Raw genomic sequence first — 16,891 nt, forward strand, 5'->3', positions numbered from 1 at the left:
ATAGTTTGTAACAAGTTGCCAGTACTTTTGCAAACTTGTCTTTGTTTTTATAAAATCAATTAGATTAGTAACAAAATTGTCGTAATCTTCTTGGTACTTTAGTCAAGTACGTAAAAATATTAAAGTAATTAATAAGGTTTGTAACTGGTAAGTATTTCTCAATTTTTTTCTCGGAGTTCGCGAAATGTTTTATTTTAAAAAGCAAGCACCTTACTTAGCATATTTAAATTGCGAAACACTTATTCCAACTTCTAAAAAATGATGTTGAAACATCAAGTAATCCGGCTTAATTTTCCGAGTGAAAAATACTGAACGAATCATAATACTTATCAATTCACATATTTAGGCTACAGGAGGCCACAATGGAATTGACAGACATACAAACATGTATACAAAAAATGTTCACAAAAAGCAAGATTGTGGGATAAGATTTGTTACATCGAAACAACAATAATTTGAAATATAACTAAATTATCTTTGTAATGTCTTATAAAATTTAATATTAGTTTGCGATTGATTTTATTATGGGTACCTCATGACACTTATTACGGCCGGAGTCGATGCGGCGGCTGATCAAAAAACTTTTCTCGTTACAGTCATATTGCTGTCCGCAAATTCAGACTTTCCGATGCCAAATTTTACCAAGATGTGTACTAAAAAGACTTATACATCAATATTATTTTTTTTTATTAGTTGACCTTATCTATATGTTAAAGATATCAGTAGGCCTAGCATGAAAAATTGTGACAATCGCTTTCGTAAACTCATCGTCATTTATGTCAAAATTTGTATGAGATTTTATCGAAGACGATACGCTACGAATATTCGTGCTAGACTCACTAAACCAATGAGAGAGGCGCTGCTATCGCAGATGATTCTATTAAAATATATAAAAAAAACCTACTTAGACATAGAAAATAACATAAAAGAAATACATGAAATCTTTTTATTTATTTATTTATTTATTTATTCCTTTATTGCATGTTACAATATTTCTTGTTTAGAACTTACATGTAACACCCTGTAAGGGCATAGCAATATACAGGTGCATATGTAGGTACCAGAGTGTTTTACAATAATAATTAAATTCTTTTAATCATTTTCCAGTTTACATAAATAGTAATTTCAAAATCTACAATATAAAGAGGGTTTTGTGATATTTTTTGACGTTGACAGTGCGCCCCTCTGTGCCCCTAGTGTGCTGTCATAATTTAGTTTGACCTTTTTCCTCTATTTCTGATAGTCTTGTAACTTGAGGGTAAATTTAACGATATATTTAGATCTGTGGTAATCATCCAAACGTTAAAATTAAACTAGTGTAAGTGTAGCCTAGATTTAGTATCTATTTTTAATAATCAGTTATTAAAGTATACATTTTATTCCTAAAAAAAAAAACATTTTTCTTTGCCAATACTGTATACACATTAAAGATGAAAAAAATGCGGAGATTTACTACAGATGCATAGTCGGATATAAGATTTCAATGTCTTCCGAGTTTATATTTGTATTATTTCGTCTAATTTGTATACATAGCGTAATGTAATAATCTGCACGTGTAAACACGCGTACGCTACGGTATTGTTTAGTGATTTGCATACGGGAACGCGTTTCCATCATCATTCGATAAATGGAGCACGTCAATATTAGAAAATAGAAATTAAAAAATCATCAAAATGTCTGTAACTCATGTGATACTTTTGAGGAAATCGAATCTAATACATAAGATTCACTATCGATATACTAAACATTGTCTGTCTGCATGTTCGTTTGTTTGTAAACCCGAACATACAGACAAACTAATACTAATATCGTAGATGTTTTTCTACACAGTGTTCTACATCTGTACCAATGTATCAATTTTATCTAGATCTATGCAGCCGTTCTGTAGATACCTTTTAACTCACATCCATATATCCAAACATTCACATCTTATCTATATATATAAAAGAAAGTCGTGTTAGTTACACTATTTATAACTCAAGAACGGCTGAATCGATTTGACTGAAAACCAGGAAACGGACATAGGATAATGTTTACCACGTTTTCTATTTTTTATTTCGCGCGGACAGAGTCGCGGGTAAAAGCTAGTTTTTAACATTAGTAAGATAACTTTGAACCCCAAGACAAGAACTCAAAGGCCTTACATTTCGTAATACCACATGACCTTATTTGAAATATAAAGTATATACTCGTATATCTCAAGTTAAGTTTGTAGAAGTATAACAATGGAAACACACAACACAATCGAGGGCGTATAGAATCTGTGTCACAATACGTGATGTCGTCTTCCTGAATAAGTAATGTTCGAAATCAAATTAATAACTATGTGTTTATTTTTGATATATTTCTATATTAATTATATAGAAATTATAAGTAACCTATGTGTTCTTCCAGACTATGTTCAACATGTGCCAAATTTCATCAAGATCCATTCAGCTGTTCCGGAGATACATTCAAACAAACATCTATCCATCCATTCATTTAAACTTCGGCTTGATCTTTGAAATACTCAATTGAACTTTGATTCGACTTAATTAGTGTAAAATTCAATGATTTCTGACTTACCTTATCGTTTTTAAGTTAGAGAAAAAATTTAAATAAGGAAAGCTTTACATTTAACGTAGACTTGATTTGTATTCAGTATCTGAATACAAAAACAATAACCTTTTGAATAGAGAATATTAATTTGTGTTATTGAAGTCAATTTGGATTTATTACAAGTAGTGTTTTGTTGTGACCAGAGACCAAGGGCTTGTCTATTTAAAAAAAAATGAGATGTCACTCAATGTGTATTCTTTCCTAAAATTGCAGTCTGTTTTTGAATTAACTATTGCTTTAAAAAAAAGAAGGGTGCATGTGAAAGATCGCGTGGAATGATTCAGCCTGTATGAATTGAGATTAGTTAGGGCCATGGATGATAGTGACACGACGTGAGCATTTACTTCTTATGATGGTTACTAAGATTTTATTGTTGGGTGACGCTATGATGCCCTCAAGTTTCCCTTAACATGTTTTGGGTAAGAGACCTGGGGTACGGGTGTTTTTTATTTCTTTATAAGATTTAAAATTTCTACAACTTACAGTTATTTCTAAATCTGTTATCACAATTAATAACACTATTTCTTATTATTAATTAAACATTAAAATAATAAAATTAAATTTCCTAAAAATACAGTTAAAATACAATAAATTTCAGTAAATAAAGATTAAAATTTAATTAATATTTATGATATCTAAAATCAGATCTTAGTATTTCTTGGATAGTTCGCTTTGCTCCATAATCTAGTGTTGGTACATTTTACTTCCGGAACACAATCGAGCTTTTGTCGCCGTATAATTACGGAAGAGAATCGGGCAGCGTGTTCCGTGTTGGTATTATCAGTGCCGTTCTATGACAGTGCCTTCGCGCCGCCACAACCGTGCCTCGCATGTTAACACGGACGGACAAAGACCCGTGCTATAAAGACGCCACGGTTACACGGTACACGAATTGTGTGATATTAATAAAAAAAAAATGTTTGATTAATAAATCCTTAAATTGTTTTCCGCAGACGAACGACTTTCATATATCTTTTATAATGAGAGTAAATGTTTTTTCTAAAGATGTAAGCTGAAGCAACAGAAACATTGTGGCTTCCGATTTGTAGTAAATTCCTTGTAATGAGTCTGAGTACATAAGTACAACGTTTGTTTAATTTAATAAGAGTTTAGGAAAGTATATATTTTTTTTATATCAAAAGGTGGCAAACGAGTAAACGACCACCTGAATTCGTCGAAATAGCGAGGCGACCGTTGCCCATAGACATCCGCAAATGCTTAAGCATTATTTAACTCATATATGACTCTTGAAATATTTAATTGTAGAGTATGGTTTAAAAAAAATACTAATAAATATAGCCTATGTCATCCGGGGATAGTGTAACTTCTCAACAATGAAATTTTTTTTTCAAATTGGTTCAGTAGTTTCGCAGATTATTTAATACAAACAAACAATCAAATTTTTCATTTATATTATATACGTAAGGTATCCCCTTTTTTTAGTTGTTTTTATGTACGTTTGTAGTGAATTCTGAGTCAGAGTTTAAACACTAATGTGGTAATTAATTAATAATGAAATGACGGTTAGTTTGCAAATTACTGTCAAACTGTCAAACCGTCATTCCTTTCGTAGCTTTTTTATCGAGTTGAAACAAGATGTATTCAACAATTTTTTTACTTAATATTGGTAAAATACCAAAGTTTTTTTTTAATAAAGTTCATGAATCTTTTTGATCTATGTTAGTATCAGCAAAACGCGGTACACTTAGTTCAATAAAAGTTTAGAAAAAACCTTAATAAACAAAAACTGCTTACAAAGAAAACATGTCAATTACGTAGATTCGTAGAGTACATTTACAGTTCATCGGCACAAAGTAAAAAGAAAGAGCGAATAACATAAAATTTTCGCAAATTGAATGTCAACAATCTTACAGTACAATGAAGCCGACGAAGTTTTCCTTTCGTAAGCAAATTCCTTAACTCGCGTACCCCATAAAACAGGGACGTGCTAAGCTTCAGATGGCGTAAATGTGAGCGCAATAATAATGTTAGCCCTTGGGACTGATTCACCGGAGGTTTTCCTGGACGATGCTATTGTGTTCATAGCATTAGCGTTGGGTGGGTCAGCGCAACCGCATGTGCGCTTTGGTACGCGCAGTCGGACTTATTGGGTTCGTTTTTGTGTACCACGCGCGGACCGTCTAGTGAAGTAACAACGATAATCGATTTTGAAGAGTATCGATATAACATCGGTTAGAGCACACTAAGGTATATTTTCTCTGTACAATATTTTTAAATTTAACTTGCATCTGCGATGTACGAAATTTAAATGAAAAGAATTTTCGATTCGATTTTTAAAATCGTAACTTTTATTGTTAACCGTTACAATTTACCGTTGCGTGTCCCTTTGCAAATCGAGAGCGGACGATTCTAATCGTTTGCTGTTAATTGCATGTTGTTTAATTGATATTGAACTCTAAGTTAAGGTGATAAGGTGCATATATTAATATTGAAAGGATAAAGTTATGTTGGTTTAAGTACATGCGTTCAATGATCTAATGAATAAAGGCGTATACTGACCTCAAACAATTTATTTTGTATGCAGACTTAATGTAACGTATGCCTGTTTTTATTTGTAATGTCAATAATAATAACTAGCAGTTGCCCGCGACTGCGTTCGCGCACATTTAATAAATCTAGTAAATTTAAAATAAATATAGTTTATGTCATCCAAGAATAGTGTAACTTCCCAACATTGAAAGAATTTTTAAATCAGTTCAGTAGCTTCGGAGCCTATACAAATCTTTCCACTATATGATACAAGCTGTCGCCCGTGACTCCGACCGCACGAAATTTAAAAAAATTAATTAGTAGCCTATGTGTTCTTCCAGACTGTATTCTACATCTATACCAAATTTCATCGAGATCCATGCAACCATTCTGTATACAAACATCCATCCAAATGGATGGATGGATGTTTGTATACAAGAGATACCTTGTATACAAACATCCATCCATCTAAACATAATATTAGTAACATTAGTGTAGATAAACAACACCATTATGTACAAAGAGTATAATTGAATACTAGTAGAAACACATCTAGTTAATTAAATTATTAATTTAATTACAATTAATTAATCAATCAATACGCTCAATTAATTAAATTATTAATTTTATTAATTGAGCGTAAATATTTAAATATTACAATTAAAAATAACTAATTAATGTAAGGAGTTTGTTTCTATTATTAATTCATCGATTAAAATCATTATTAAAGTAAAAATAATAACGTAATAAGAATTGTTTTAATCTATTATTATAGTATATTTTATATTATCGATTTCACTTTTCACTCGATGAAGTGCATTCCAAAGTGTACGATTGACTATTTTTGAAGACAAATAAACAATGGGTTGATTTCTTGTGTGGCTCAAATGAGTTTTGTTCCTTTGTTTCATTACAAACGTATGTTTGTAGGCTTGTCTTACTATTATTATAAATACGAATGTTTAGATGTATGGATAGATGGATGGATGTTTGTTTGAATGTATCTTCGGAACGGCTCAACGGATCTTGATGAAATTTGGCACAGATTTAGAACATAGTCTGGAAGAATACATAGATTACTTATTGTGTTTTTTTTTAACTCCGCGCGGACAGAGACGCGGGCTACAGCTAGTTTTATACATTTATGAAACGCAATAATAGAAAATAATGTCTATCCTAAGATTATTTTGTTTACTTTTTATGAGATGGTATATTGAAATGGATCGATCGCCCTTTACACAATAGATAGGGTTTTTGAGTGTTGTTTCGAGCCTAAGATCAGTAAAAATTTTGTATTAATATTTTTGTACAAAAAAAGTTTTGTGTGTCCTTGATAGTAGTCCTTGGTAGATAATTTTCTAGAACATTTCGCAGACCTAATAGATTATTACTTTCTATTAGACCGGTTTGTAAAACTTGTTGATTTTGTATATTTAGATAAGATTTATTCGGTCACACTATGTCTGTTTAAGAAACGTGTTTTGAAGATTTTTGATTTTATTTATAAATATTTAAGGTAAGATTATTTCAATTTTCTTTTGACAAACATAGCTACTTTATCGATTTGACCGACTTCTAAATAGAAGAAAGTGTCGGAATAAAGACTTTATGTTAGACATTTTAGAAATTCTAACTAATATTATAAATGCGAAAGTTTAGATGGATGGATGGGTGGCTTGTTTTTAGAAGGTATCCCCGGAACGGCTTAACGGATCTTAATGAAATTTGGCAAAGATGTAGATCATAGTCTGGAAGAACATACAAGCTACTTAACGTGTTTTTTTTTAATTATGCGAGGACGGAGTCGCGGGCGACAACTAATAAATAGCATATTTTCACTTGTATCTTAGGGAATGAGTAGCGATAATGGATTTCTTTGTAGCACAAAGTTGGCTCACGTTTTTCGGTTTTTTTGTCATAAATAAAATTTTGTATTTTATAATAGGAATCAATTCATTGGTAGTAAATTTAAACGTTGAATATATTCGAATATGTGGACTGTTCAAAAATTCCGAACTCTAGTTTCGGAGCTAACTGATTGTTGTTTTAGAGCTGTCCGATCTGAAATTGTCGGGTCTATCTATTCGATAGTTTAATATCACCCTGATGAAGAGCCCCCGTAGGGCTCGAAACTAGTCGGTGACGACACCGGATATATATACGTGAGTGTTTTAGCCGTTTCTATATAAGTTAGTGATAGTTTAATATGTTTACCCTCGTGAGCCAGTTGTGACTCGGACTGATAGAGTTATGAATATTTTAAATGTTTTCAATTCTAAAATAATTCAGTGATAAAATAAAGTCAAAAATTTATTCGTAAATGTTTGATTTAAAATAATTAAAAAGTCCCAGGTCACAATTTTTTATTTCTAATTTATTTATCTTATTTTTGCAACCAATATTAAGCATTTGAAATTCGATTGTCTTTATTAGGGGTAAGAATAAAAACAAGGACTCTCAGTTTAATTATTCCTATAATGTATGCAAAAAATTATAAATTCAGACAATGCAGACTTAATTGAAAATCACATTACCGTGTCACACAATAAGACAAAGCGTATATAAACAATATACAACTATAATCATACAGCTTCGATTGTAATTCGACATTCCCTCATGAGATATTGAATTGTAATATCCTTTGCGCTTAAGGTGTGTTTCCACTATTATAAAAAACATATTTTATTCCATTTTCAAATTTCTTTTATAACGTTTTAATTTTATTTTATAATATTGAATAGGGATTCATTATTTGTTGTTTCAAAATTTAAATAAAAACTCGTCTTTATTTAATACTAGCTTTTACCCGCGACTCCGTCCGTGCGGAATAAAAAATAGAAAACGGGGTAAAAATTATCCTATGTCCGTTTTCTGGTTCTAAGCTACCTGCCCACCAATTTTCAGTCAAATCGATTCAGCCGTTCTTGAGTTATAAAATAAATAGTGTAACTAACACGACTTTCTTTTATATATATAGATAAAGAAAATAAATGCGGTCTTCCACTGTTAAAAGATTTTAATAAAATCTTAATAGTATTTCTTTTTAAATTATTACTATTTTTTTTTAAGTTTTGCAGTATAAATACCACAAATAAAAAATTAAACTTTTTTCTAAATTTCCTAAAAAAATATTTCAATACATACTTACGCTAAGTCGCAGGTAACAGATAAGTCAGACAGTCCCTAATCGTGGTTTTCTAATACTAAAATCCCCACTTAAAACATATTTGTATCTGTTTTGCCAAAGGTAATGACAGGGATGACAACGTTTTGTACAAATATTTTGGTCTCAGAAACCAACCGTAAATCTTACATAAAGTTTAACAATGCTACGGTCTGGTAAAGGTCCGTAAAGTAATCCTCGACATTCAACGACATTTGAAGACAACTATAAATTATTTACAAAACCCACATAATGGGCTTGCAAATTAAATAATTGTTTGCGAGTTTTGTGACCTACTGCCTCCTATACATTGTTTGAAAATACAAAATAAGCAGTCAGAAGACATATAAATGAGATCCGTGTTTTTATCTAATAAATTTACTATAACATATATTTTATAATGTTTGGAGTACTTAACTACGTTATTAGTTTGATTATTAAGTTTTTAAAAGATTTTTTTTTTTAATATAAAAACGTTCAGGCATTTTTTATCTTAGGGTCCGTTCGCACAGACCGGAGCTGAGTGCAGAGTTGGTTATCTGTCGCAAAGTTAATTGAACTTCATATGAAATTCATTGAAACAAGATTTAATTTTACTTTACACGACTTTTTTTATTAAGAAAACATAATAGTATAAAAATAAATTTTATTTGCAATAAAAAATCTGGCCTGATCTGTGTGAACGGACTCTTATAAATTTCTTTGTTTTTAATTTTGATCCTCAATTGATCGTTTTAACTGTTCCTTGCTTATTCGTAATCATTAACGCAACAAAGTTCCAACAGAATGGATTGTTGAAAAATGCATATAATACAAAAAAAACAATCAAAATACGAATTTCTACAGACAATACAGGAACACTATCAAAAAATATTTATAAACATATTAACGCGTTGTTGTTAATTAAAAAAAAAAATCAGTTCCGACATTAAACTTATTGAATCTTAAAAAACGTTTTAAAAGAAATTTGATACCATATCTGTGTAAAAAAGGCTATAAACAAAGCGAGATAAAGCCACACGTCTTTGCGAAGCTAACGCCCCCATTCGGGAGGTCAATGACATGAACTTGAAAAAAAAAGATGTCGCCCATCGCTTACGCATTGTGTGCAAATGTCAGGCAAAAACTCCGCAGCCCAGATTCTTGGGGTCTTTTATCATTCTATTGTATGACGTTTGCAATTCTTATAAGAGATACATCTTTATAGGTTAGTTGGTATATAACAGTAAACAGATATCATCTAAGGAGGATCCATTTTTATTATGCCTTAATATGATATATACGAAATTATATAACTCTTTGGATTACAAGAGTTTTTATAAATGTACATAATTTAAATATTTATTAATATTTTTGCAAATAACAATTAATTGTTATTTACAATATTAATTTCACTAATAATTATAAATGCGAATGTTTAGATGTATGGATGGATATGTGTTACAAGGTATCTCCAGAACAGCTCAACAGATCTTGATGAAATTTTGCATAGGTGTAGAACATAGTCTGGAAGAACACATAGGCTACTTATTACATTTTTTTATATCCGCTCTGTCACGGGTAACATCTAATAAACTATATTTGTACAGCAAATTTTCAATTAGAAATTACGTACTTAAAAAAAAATTAAGCATAAGCTTACTTAACTATTACAAATAAAGATTGTTTTTAAAACACTTTCGTGTGATATTACTCATAATAATCAGACATTATTTGATCGTAAGTCCAGTTGTTAAATTATTTATTTTAATTATTTACCAAATAAGAATTAAATTAAATTAAATATATCTATACTTAGACATGATATTCGACCACTCATATTTAATTGTTAAATTTAGGTGTTCTTAGAATAAAACAATATAACAGTGAGTCTAAAATCTCAGTCGTATTGTTAGTTATATTATATATAATTTAGCTTTTCTAGACCATTGAATCCAGCCTCGGACGGACAATTGGATTACGTTAAAGTTGCATTGCAGTACCATTAGTTAGTTCGACATCGTAAATCTGTACCAGTTCGGTAATAACTGTAAACATTACTAAATATATGAAACATCATTTAAAAATGCATATAAAAAGTGTACCGTTTTATTTGTTAAAAGTGTAATGTAATATGTAAGCATTATCATAATGCATCGGTGATAAAATTTGCATTTGTATACGAGTACCGTATTTAATGTTAACTAAAAAGACGTTGTAATTTTATGTAAAATTATGTTTACATATTTATGAGAATTGCATTATATTATTATTATTCATTAAATTAAAACGTTTGAGTTAACGAGTTTAAGATCAACTTGACTTAAGTAACAACAATAATCCTCCTCCGGTAGCGAAGATAGACAGAAGCGAACTTCCATTTGGCACGGTGCTGACACACCTCTCGCGTTTCTTCCACATAATCTACCCATATATCATCATCAGTTTTAAATGCTCTTAATACTGGACTTTTTGACAAAGTAAATACAGTAGAAATTAAATACAATTAAACCTGGATAAGGAAGATATCTCTATAAGCATGAAACTCGGGTTAGTCCTCTACCTTTATAAGCATGAAAAATATAGATATTAGTGTGTTAAATTTATTTCATTGTAACCGTGGTTTTCTACTGAAAAAACATCCCTACAAAACAAATGAATGTTACGATATAATTATAATTTTATGGTATTTTAATTTTTTATTATATAATTAATTAATTATTTATTAGGGCGACCATCAATGTCGTAAATTTGTATTACAATTTTGCCATCCCTATCATTTTTTTAAAATAAAACAGAGACAGAAATAGCGTACAAATTGCCATTATTGTGGTCTTCGACTGTCTTGACATGTATTAACATATATTGTCGTCCCTTAAATTCTCTTTAAAAATATAAATACAGCAATAGAATTACAAATTGACGGTTATCAGCCGTCTACCTAAACTGATAAATGTAACCAAACAAAAGATTAATTACACAACGTTATTGATAACATGCCTTGACAAATAAATCATTTATAAAACAGTGAAATATAAATGACACATTTCCTTCAAGTTCCTTAATAACGATAACTTAATCTTATCATTGTTTTTTAGTAGAAAATCTATTTAATCAATACGATGTGACTACCTAAATTATAGACTTGCGCTATAGATGTTTTTGACTACGGACATATTAAACATTAATAAAAAACAAATGAAAGTTTGTTGGTGTTGTCGTTGTTGGCAGCCAATCTTACTCTTACTATCTAACTTATATTATAAACTAGCTTTTACCAGCGATTCCGTCCGCGCGGAATAAAAAAAAATGCACACAAGATAAAAAAAGTTCCTATGTCCGTCTCCTAGCTCTAAGCTACATCAATTTTCAGCTAAATCAGTTCGCTCGATCTTGAGTTATAAATAGTGTAACTAACACGACTTTCTTTTATATATATAGATGCGAATGTTTAGATGGATAGATAGATGGATGTATGATTTTCACGAAATTTGGCAAACGTTGTAGAACATAGTCTGGAAGAACACATAGGCTACTTGTAAAGTTTTTTTAATGCCGCGCGGACAGAGTCGCGGGCGATAGCTAGTGAAATATAATTTTACAAATTATCGCATAAGATCAAAATAAATATAACAATTCGCTAATGCAATTTGCAGTGTCTAATATACCGAAGCAAATTAAAGATTTTCGGTATTCGATTACCTGGCGAAAATATACATGTTGTAGCATTTCGGTTTAAACATTAAATATTGTTAAAAATTGTTCGTTACACGTATTTATATCAAAGGAATATAATTGAGTTGTTTGTTACATTATACAGGAATCCGCGTAAAATCCGCCCCTATCAATTATGAAGTGTGTATCTACAGACCAACATAACCATAGCATGTCAAGGTGTACCCTAAATATTCTAGAATCTAGACGAATCTAGTACTGTCAATCGTTCTCAATGACATACTGGTTAGTTCACGTAACCATAGAGATGAAACAAATAAGGGTACAAAGCGTAAATAGATTTTTAAAATTACAATTAAAACCGGTTACAACGACGTTAAAGGAACCGCAATTAATTGTTATATCTGATAGACGTTATAATTGATATTATACTTACAGTGAAGATTTAAAGCGTTCGGATGGGATTTAGGGCTTCGGTGATAATAACCGATAGATTAAATCCAGCCCTGTATGACGTATTTACTGTTAAATTCTATAAGACTTATTACTGATGACGATCAGCTCAGAATACGTCCCTACTGAGGAGCTCGGAGTCTACCCTAAGTTAGGGGTGACTAGGCCATAGTCAACCACTGGCCAAGTGCGGGTTGACTTCACATATATCATTGAATTTCTTCTCAGATATGTGCTGGTTGCATCACGATGTTTTCCTTTAACGTAGGAACGTCGGATAGGAAAAACGAAAATCACATTGATATCTGGCGTGATTCGAACCCAGGACCTGTAGATTACAAGTCAAGTTAACCCCTGTGACAACGATGCTATATAAGTCCATAAGAGTTATATTATGTAAAAATTGTTGTAAGATAAATTTAAATCATTCGAAATAAAATTAAAAACATAAAATTTTAAATCCAGAAAATTATACAGCGAAAAGGTTAGTTAATTTCAATTAACTCCTTATGTTCCCATAAATGTAATTATTAAATATTATCTTGATGTTGCAATACCCTTTTCGAGTGCATCAACCCCATGTAATGATGGTGCATCGAACCCAGTAACCGGTCAGTCAGGAATCCAAATATATACCCCACTCTATGCACTACACATGTACATTAAATAATTCTTAAGAAGAGTACAAAATACAGAGAAGGATGGGATTTAATTATACCATCTCACTAATACAATATATGTTGTCAACTGGATGAAATTTGTAACTGAACAACACTTTTAAATAACACATAGATAACAAACTCAGATTATTTTAAATTCTAGGCAGACGTATTTGGACAGCTAGTATCAAATAAAGTTGAAATATCAAGCTTATTGTATTACAAAATATTCTAAAATGTCCTTAACACTATCGTCTTTCAGTGAGAAGTTTAAGCAAATTATTTTATGCAAGATTTTCCACTTTAGATCTTTTCCTTGTGTAGTTAAATATGGCAACTTCTACCCCTTGAAGAGATAATCATTTAGTGCCAATAACTTTATGAATAAAAAGGTATAGGAAGATCGAAGTAAATGTGCATTGTGTAAATTAAGGTATGCGTATGAAAGCAGTTCACATGTAATAGCTGATATAGATAAATGGAAGAATACAAGTGCAGACCCTCATCATCAACCTGCCCTTATCCTTATGGAGGGTCGGCACAGTGTGTACTCCTCCATACATCTCTATCAGCCGTCATATTTGAATTTACCCACGTCTTACACATATCCTCTTTCACACAATCCATCCATACTTTCTTTGGTCTTCCTCTACCTTTATAGCATTCAGTGCAGACCCTCTGTAGCGAAAATTGCAAACTGATGATGCGCAATGTCCTCATTTTAATTGAAAGGAAATACTGACAGTATTCATTACTTGATGTATGACTGAAGTATTATTCAACTATTGTTCTTAATAAAGGAGAAAGAATGTGGATTATTCGATATATTCCTTATTAGATTTCCATTGTTTTATTACTTCTTATATTTGCTTCGTAATCTATACGAATAAATAGACCATTATTTTAGACTATCACAAGACAAGCTATATATAATACACTATCGGTAAAGTTATTTGTCATTGTCCGTTATAAATTCGATCTAAAAAACTGGATTTAGTTTCCAGTTCGTCAGATTAGTTTGGTGTGATCATATCGCTTTTATTATAACAACTTAAGGTTAGTTAGACTCTAATTATTTGTTTTTAATTATTAACGGTTCAATTTTGATTTTATAAATACATATAAAAAGTTAAGGCAGTTATTGTGACATTTTAACATAGTTTTTATTCGCAGTTTACGTAGCCTCTTATCTCAAAGATAATGGTAGAGTTGTGATTCATAGCTTCGTAACGGACACGGCCAATTAGTGTCGCGCGAAAACTTCCTAAATAACAACATTAGCTAAAACAATTAAATACAACATCTGTCGCCTTGACCGCTTTCATAACTTAACCGGGATAAAAAACTGTGCTAATGATCTTTATAACACGTCTTAAAATCACTCCAGTATCGACATTCCGTGTGACGGCGCAGGCTCCGCCGTTAGCGGTTGGCCTACTATACCCGCAATATATAAAAGATACCTCGCACATGCAAGTTCAGTTTTGTATCACCGCTTCAGCCGAAGTCTGCGTTTAGTATTTAATTTAAATTATTTTTTTTTTAGAATCGGACATGAGGCATCATATGCTGAAACTACTCACCGGAGTGAGCTTACTCGCTTTTGCCAAATGTGGTCCACCTGGAAAGCCATCCCTGGGCTGGGGCGAACGAACCTTCGCAATAGTTGAAGTTAATCAAGCGGCGACAGCTTACAATCAGCTCGTCACCAGAAAAGATAGTGCTGACGTCACAGTAACATGGAACGTGTGGTCTGGAGATCCAGCTGATACCGCCAGAGTCCTACTGGATGGAGATGAATACTGGTCAGGAGCATCAGGAGCGGCGACTACGGCTACATTCAAAGTGACGAAAGGTGGCAGATATCAGATGCAAGTTGAACTCTGCAACTCTGACGGATGTTCTTCCAGTGAGCCTACAGAGATCGTCGTAGCTGATACTGACGGGAGCCATCTACCTCCATTGATGTACACCCTTGGAGAGAAGAATAAGCCATTCAAACAGACTTCAGGAAAAGTTGTCGGAGCGTACTTCGTTGAATGGGGTGTTTACCCAAGAAAATTCCCAGTCGATCGTGTACCTATTCCTAATCTGACGCATCTTTTGTACGGTTTCATTCCTATTTGCGGAGGCGACGGCATCAACGACAGTTTAAAGGAGATCGAAGGCAGTTTCCAAGCTCTTCAACGATCATGCAGCGGCCGCGAAGATTTCAAAGTTTCTATTCACGACCCGTGGGCCGCTCTTCAGAAGCCACAGAAGGGACTGTCTTCCTGGAATGAACCATACAAAGGCAACTTTGGTCAGTTGATGTCTCTCAAACAAGCCAGGCCTGAACTTAAAATTCTACCTTCCATCGGAGGCTGGACTCTTGCCGATCCCTTCTTCTTCTTCACCGACAAAGAGAAGAGAGGTCGCTTCGTTGATTCTGTGAAAGATTTTCTTCTAACCTGGAAGTTCTTCGACGGTGTTGATATCGATTGGGAATTCCCTGGCGGTAAGGGAGCTAACCCTGACCTAGGAAGCCCTAAGGACGGAGATGTTTACGTTGAATTAATGAAGGAATTGCGTGAAATGTTGAACGACCTATCTGAAGAGACCGGTAAGAAATACGAGCTGACTTCCGCTATTAGTGCTGGATGGGATAAGATTCAAGTGGTCGATTACAGCGAGGCTCAGAAATACATGGATCACATCTTCCTCATGAGTTATGATTTCAAAGGCGCCTGGTCTAACGACACCCTCGGTCATCAGACACCGCTTTACGCTCCTGCTTGGAACCCCAAGGAAACTTATACCACTGACTTTGGTGTGAAATATTTGCTTGCTCAAGGCGTCAACCCTAAGAAGATTGTGGTGGGTGTAGCTATGTACGGACGAGGCTGGACCGGGGTTCACAACTATGAAAATAACAATCCATTCACTGGCAACGCGACTGGACCTGTCAAAGGTACTTGGCAAGACGGTGTAGTTGATTATAGAGAAATAGCAAATGAAATCGCTATGGGCAAATGGGAGTTCCATTACGATAACGTTGCTGAAGCTCCTTACGTGTTCAGGCCATCGACCGGTGACCTAATAACGTACGATAATCCCCGATCGACTATTGCGAAAGGCAAGTATGTAAGAAACAATAAGCTGGGCGGTTTGTTCGCGTGGGAGATTGATGCAGACAATGGTGAACTATTAAACGCCATGAACATGGGTCTCGGAAACAGTCAGGCGTGAACCGATATGAACTGTAGTCCTATTGGCGTGAATGTGATTGTTATTGTAAGATTATTTTTAAGGAAAAGGTCTCAAAATGTAGAAAATAATTGTACGATTGGTTGTAAATTTAATTTAAATTACAAAAGTATGAAAATTTAAAATGATTTTTATTTGAAATTCACACAAACTATTTAAGGAAGATGGGTATGTATTAAAAATTTATTTATTTTAAATGTTTCTGCCAACTTATACTATATAAATTTTTAATATTTATCTAAAAATAATATCTTATATATATAAAATTCTCGTGTCACAATGTTAGTTACCATCTCCTCCGAAACGACTTAAATTGAAAATTTTAAACAGTGTGAACATGCCTTTACTTTAATTTGTTTACGCCTGCAAACTTGTTCTCCCGTTTGTTGCCAAGATCATTGAACTTGCTACGAATGCATCCAATGTACATAAGTGTTATGTAAGCATTGAAAACTTGTTTAATCAATACTAGCAAACATTTTAAAAACTTATGGTTAAAGCGTCAGACAAAATACAATTAAGTACATGAGTATATAAAAATTTATAAAATTGAAAAAAAAATAACAATGATAGTTTATCTCATGTTGTGATAATAACTTAGAACTGCTATTAATAGTCCACTAAAGGA

At 32.5% G+C, this 16,891-nt stretch overlaps 1 protein-coding gene across 1 annotated transcript; it reads left to right on the forward strand.

The window, feature by feature from the left end:
• Positions 1–4,644: 4,644 nt before the first annotated feature.
• Positions 4,645–16,347, forward strand: LOC123721931 (chitinase A-like). The gene is made up of 2 exons (XM_045682112.1): positions 4,645–4,806; positions 14,564–16,347. The coding sequence occupies exon 2, from the start codon at positions 14,572–14,574 to the stop codon at positions 16,243–16,245; it is 1,674 nt and encodes a 557-aa protein (XP_045538068.1). The 5' UTR covers positions 4,645–4,806; positions 14,564–14,571; the 3' UTR covers positions 16,246–16,347.
• The last annotated feature ends 544 nt before the right edge of the window (positions 16,348–16,891 follow it).

Source organism: Papilio machaon, chromosome 18, assembly GCF_912999745.1.
Source record: "Papilio machaon chromosome 18, ilPapMach1.1, whole genome shotgun sequence".
Lineage (NCBI taxonomy): Eukaryota > Metazoa > Arthropoda > Insecta > Lepidoptera > Papilionidae > Papilio > Papilio machaon.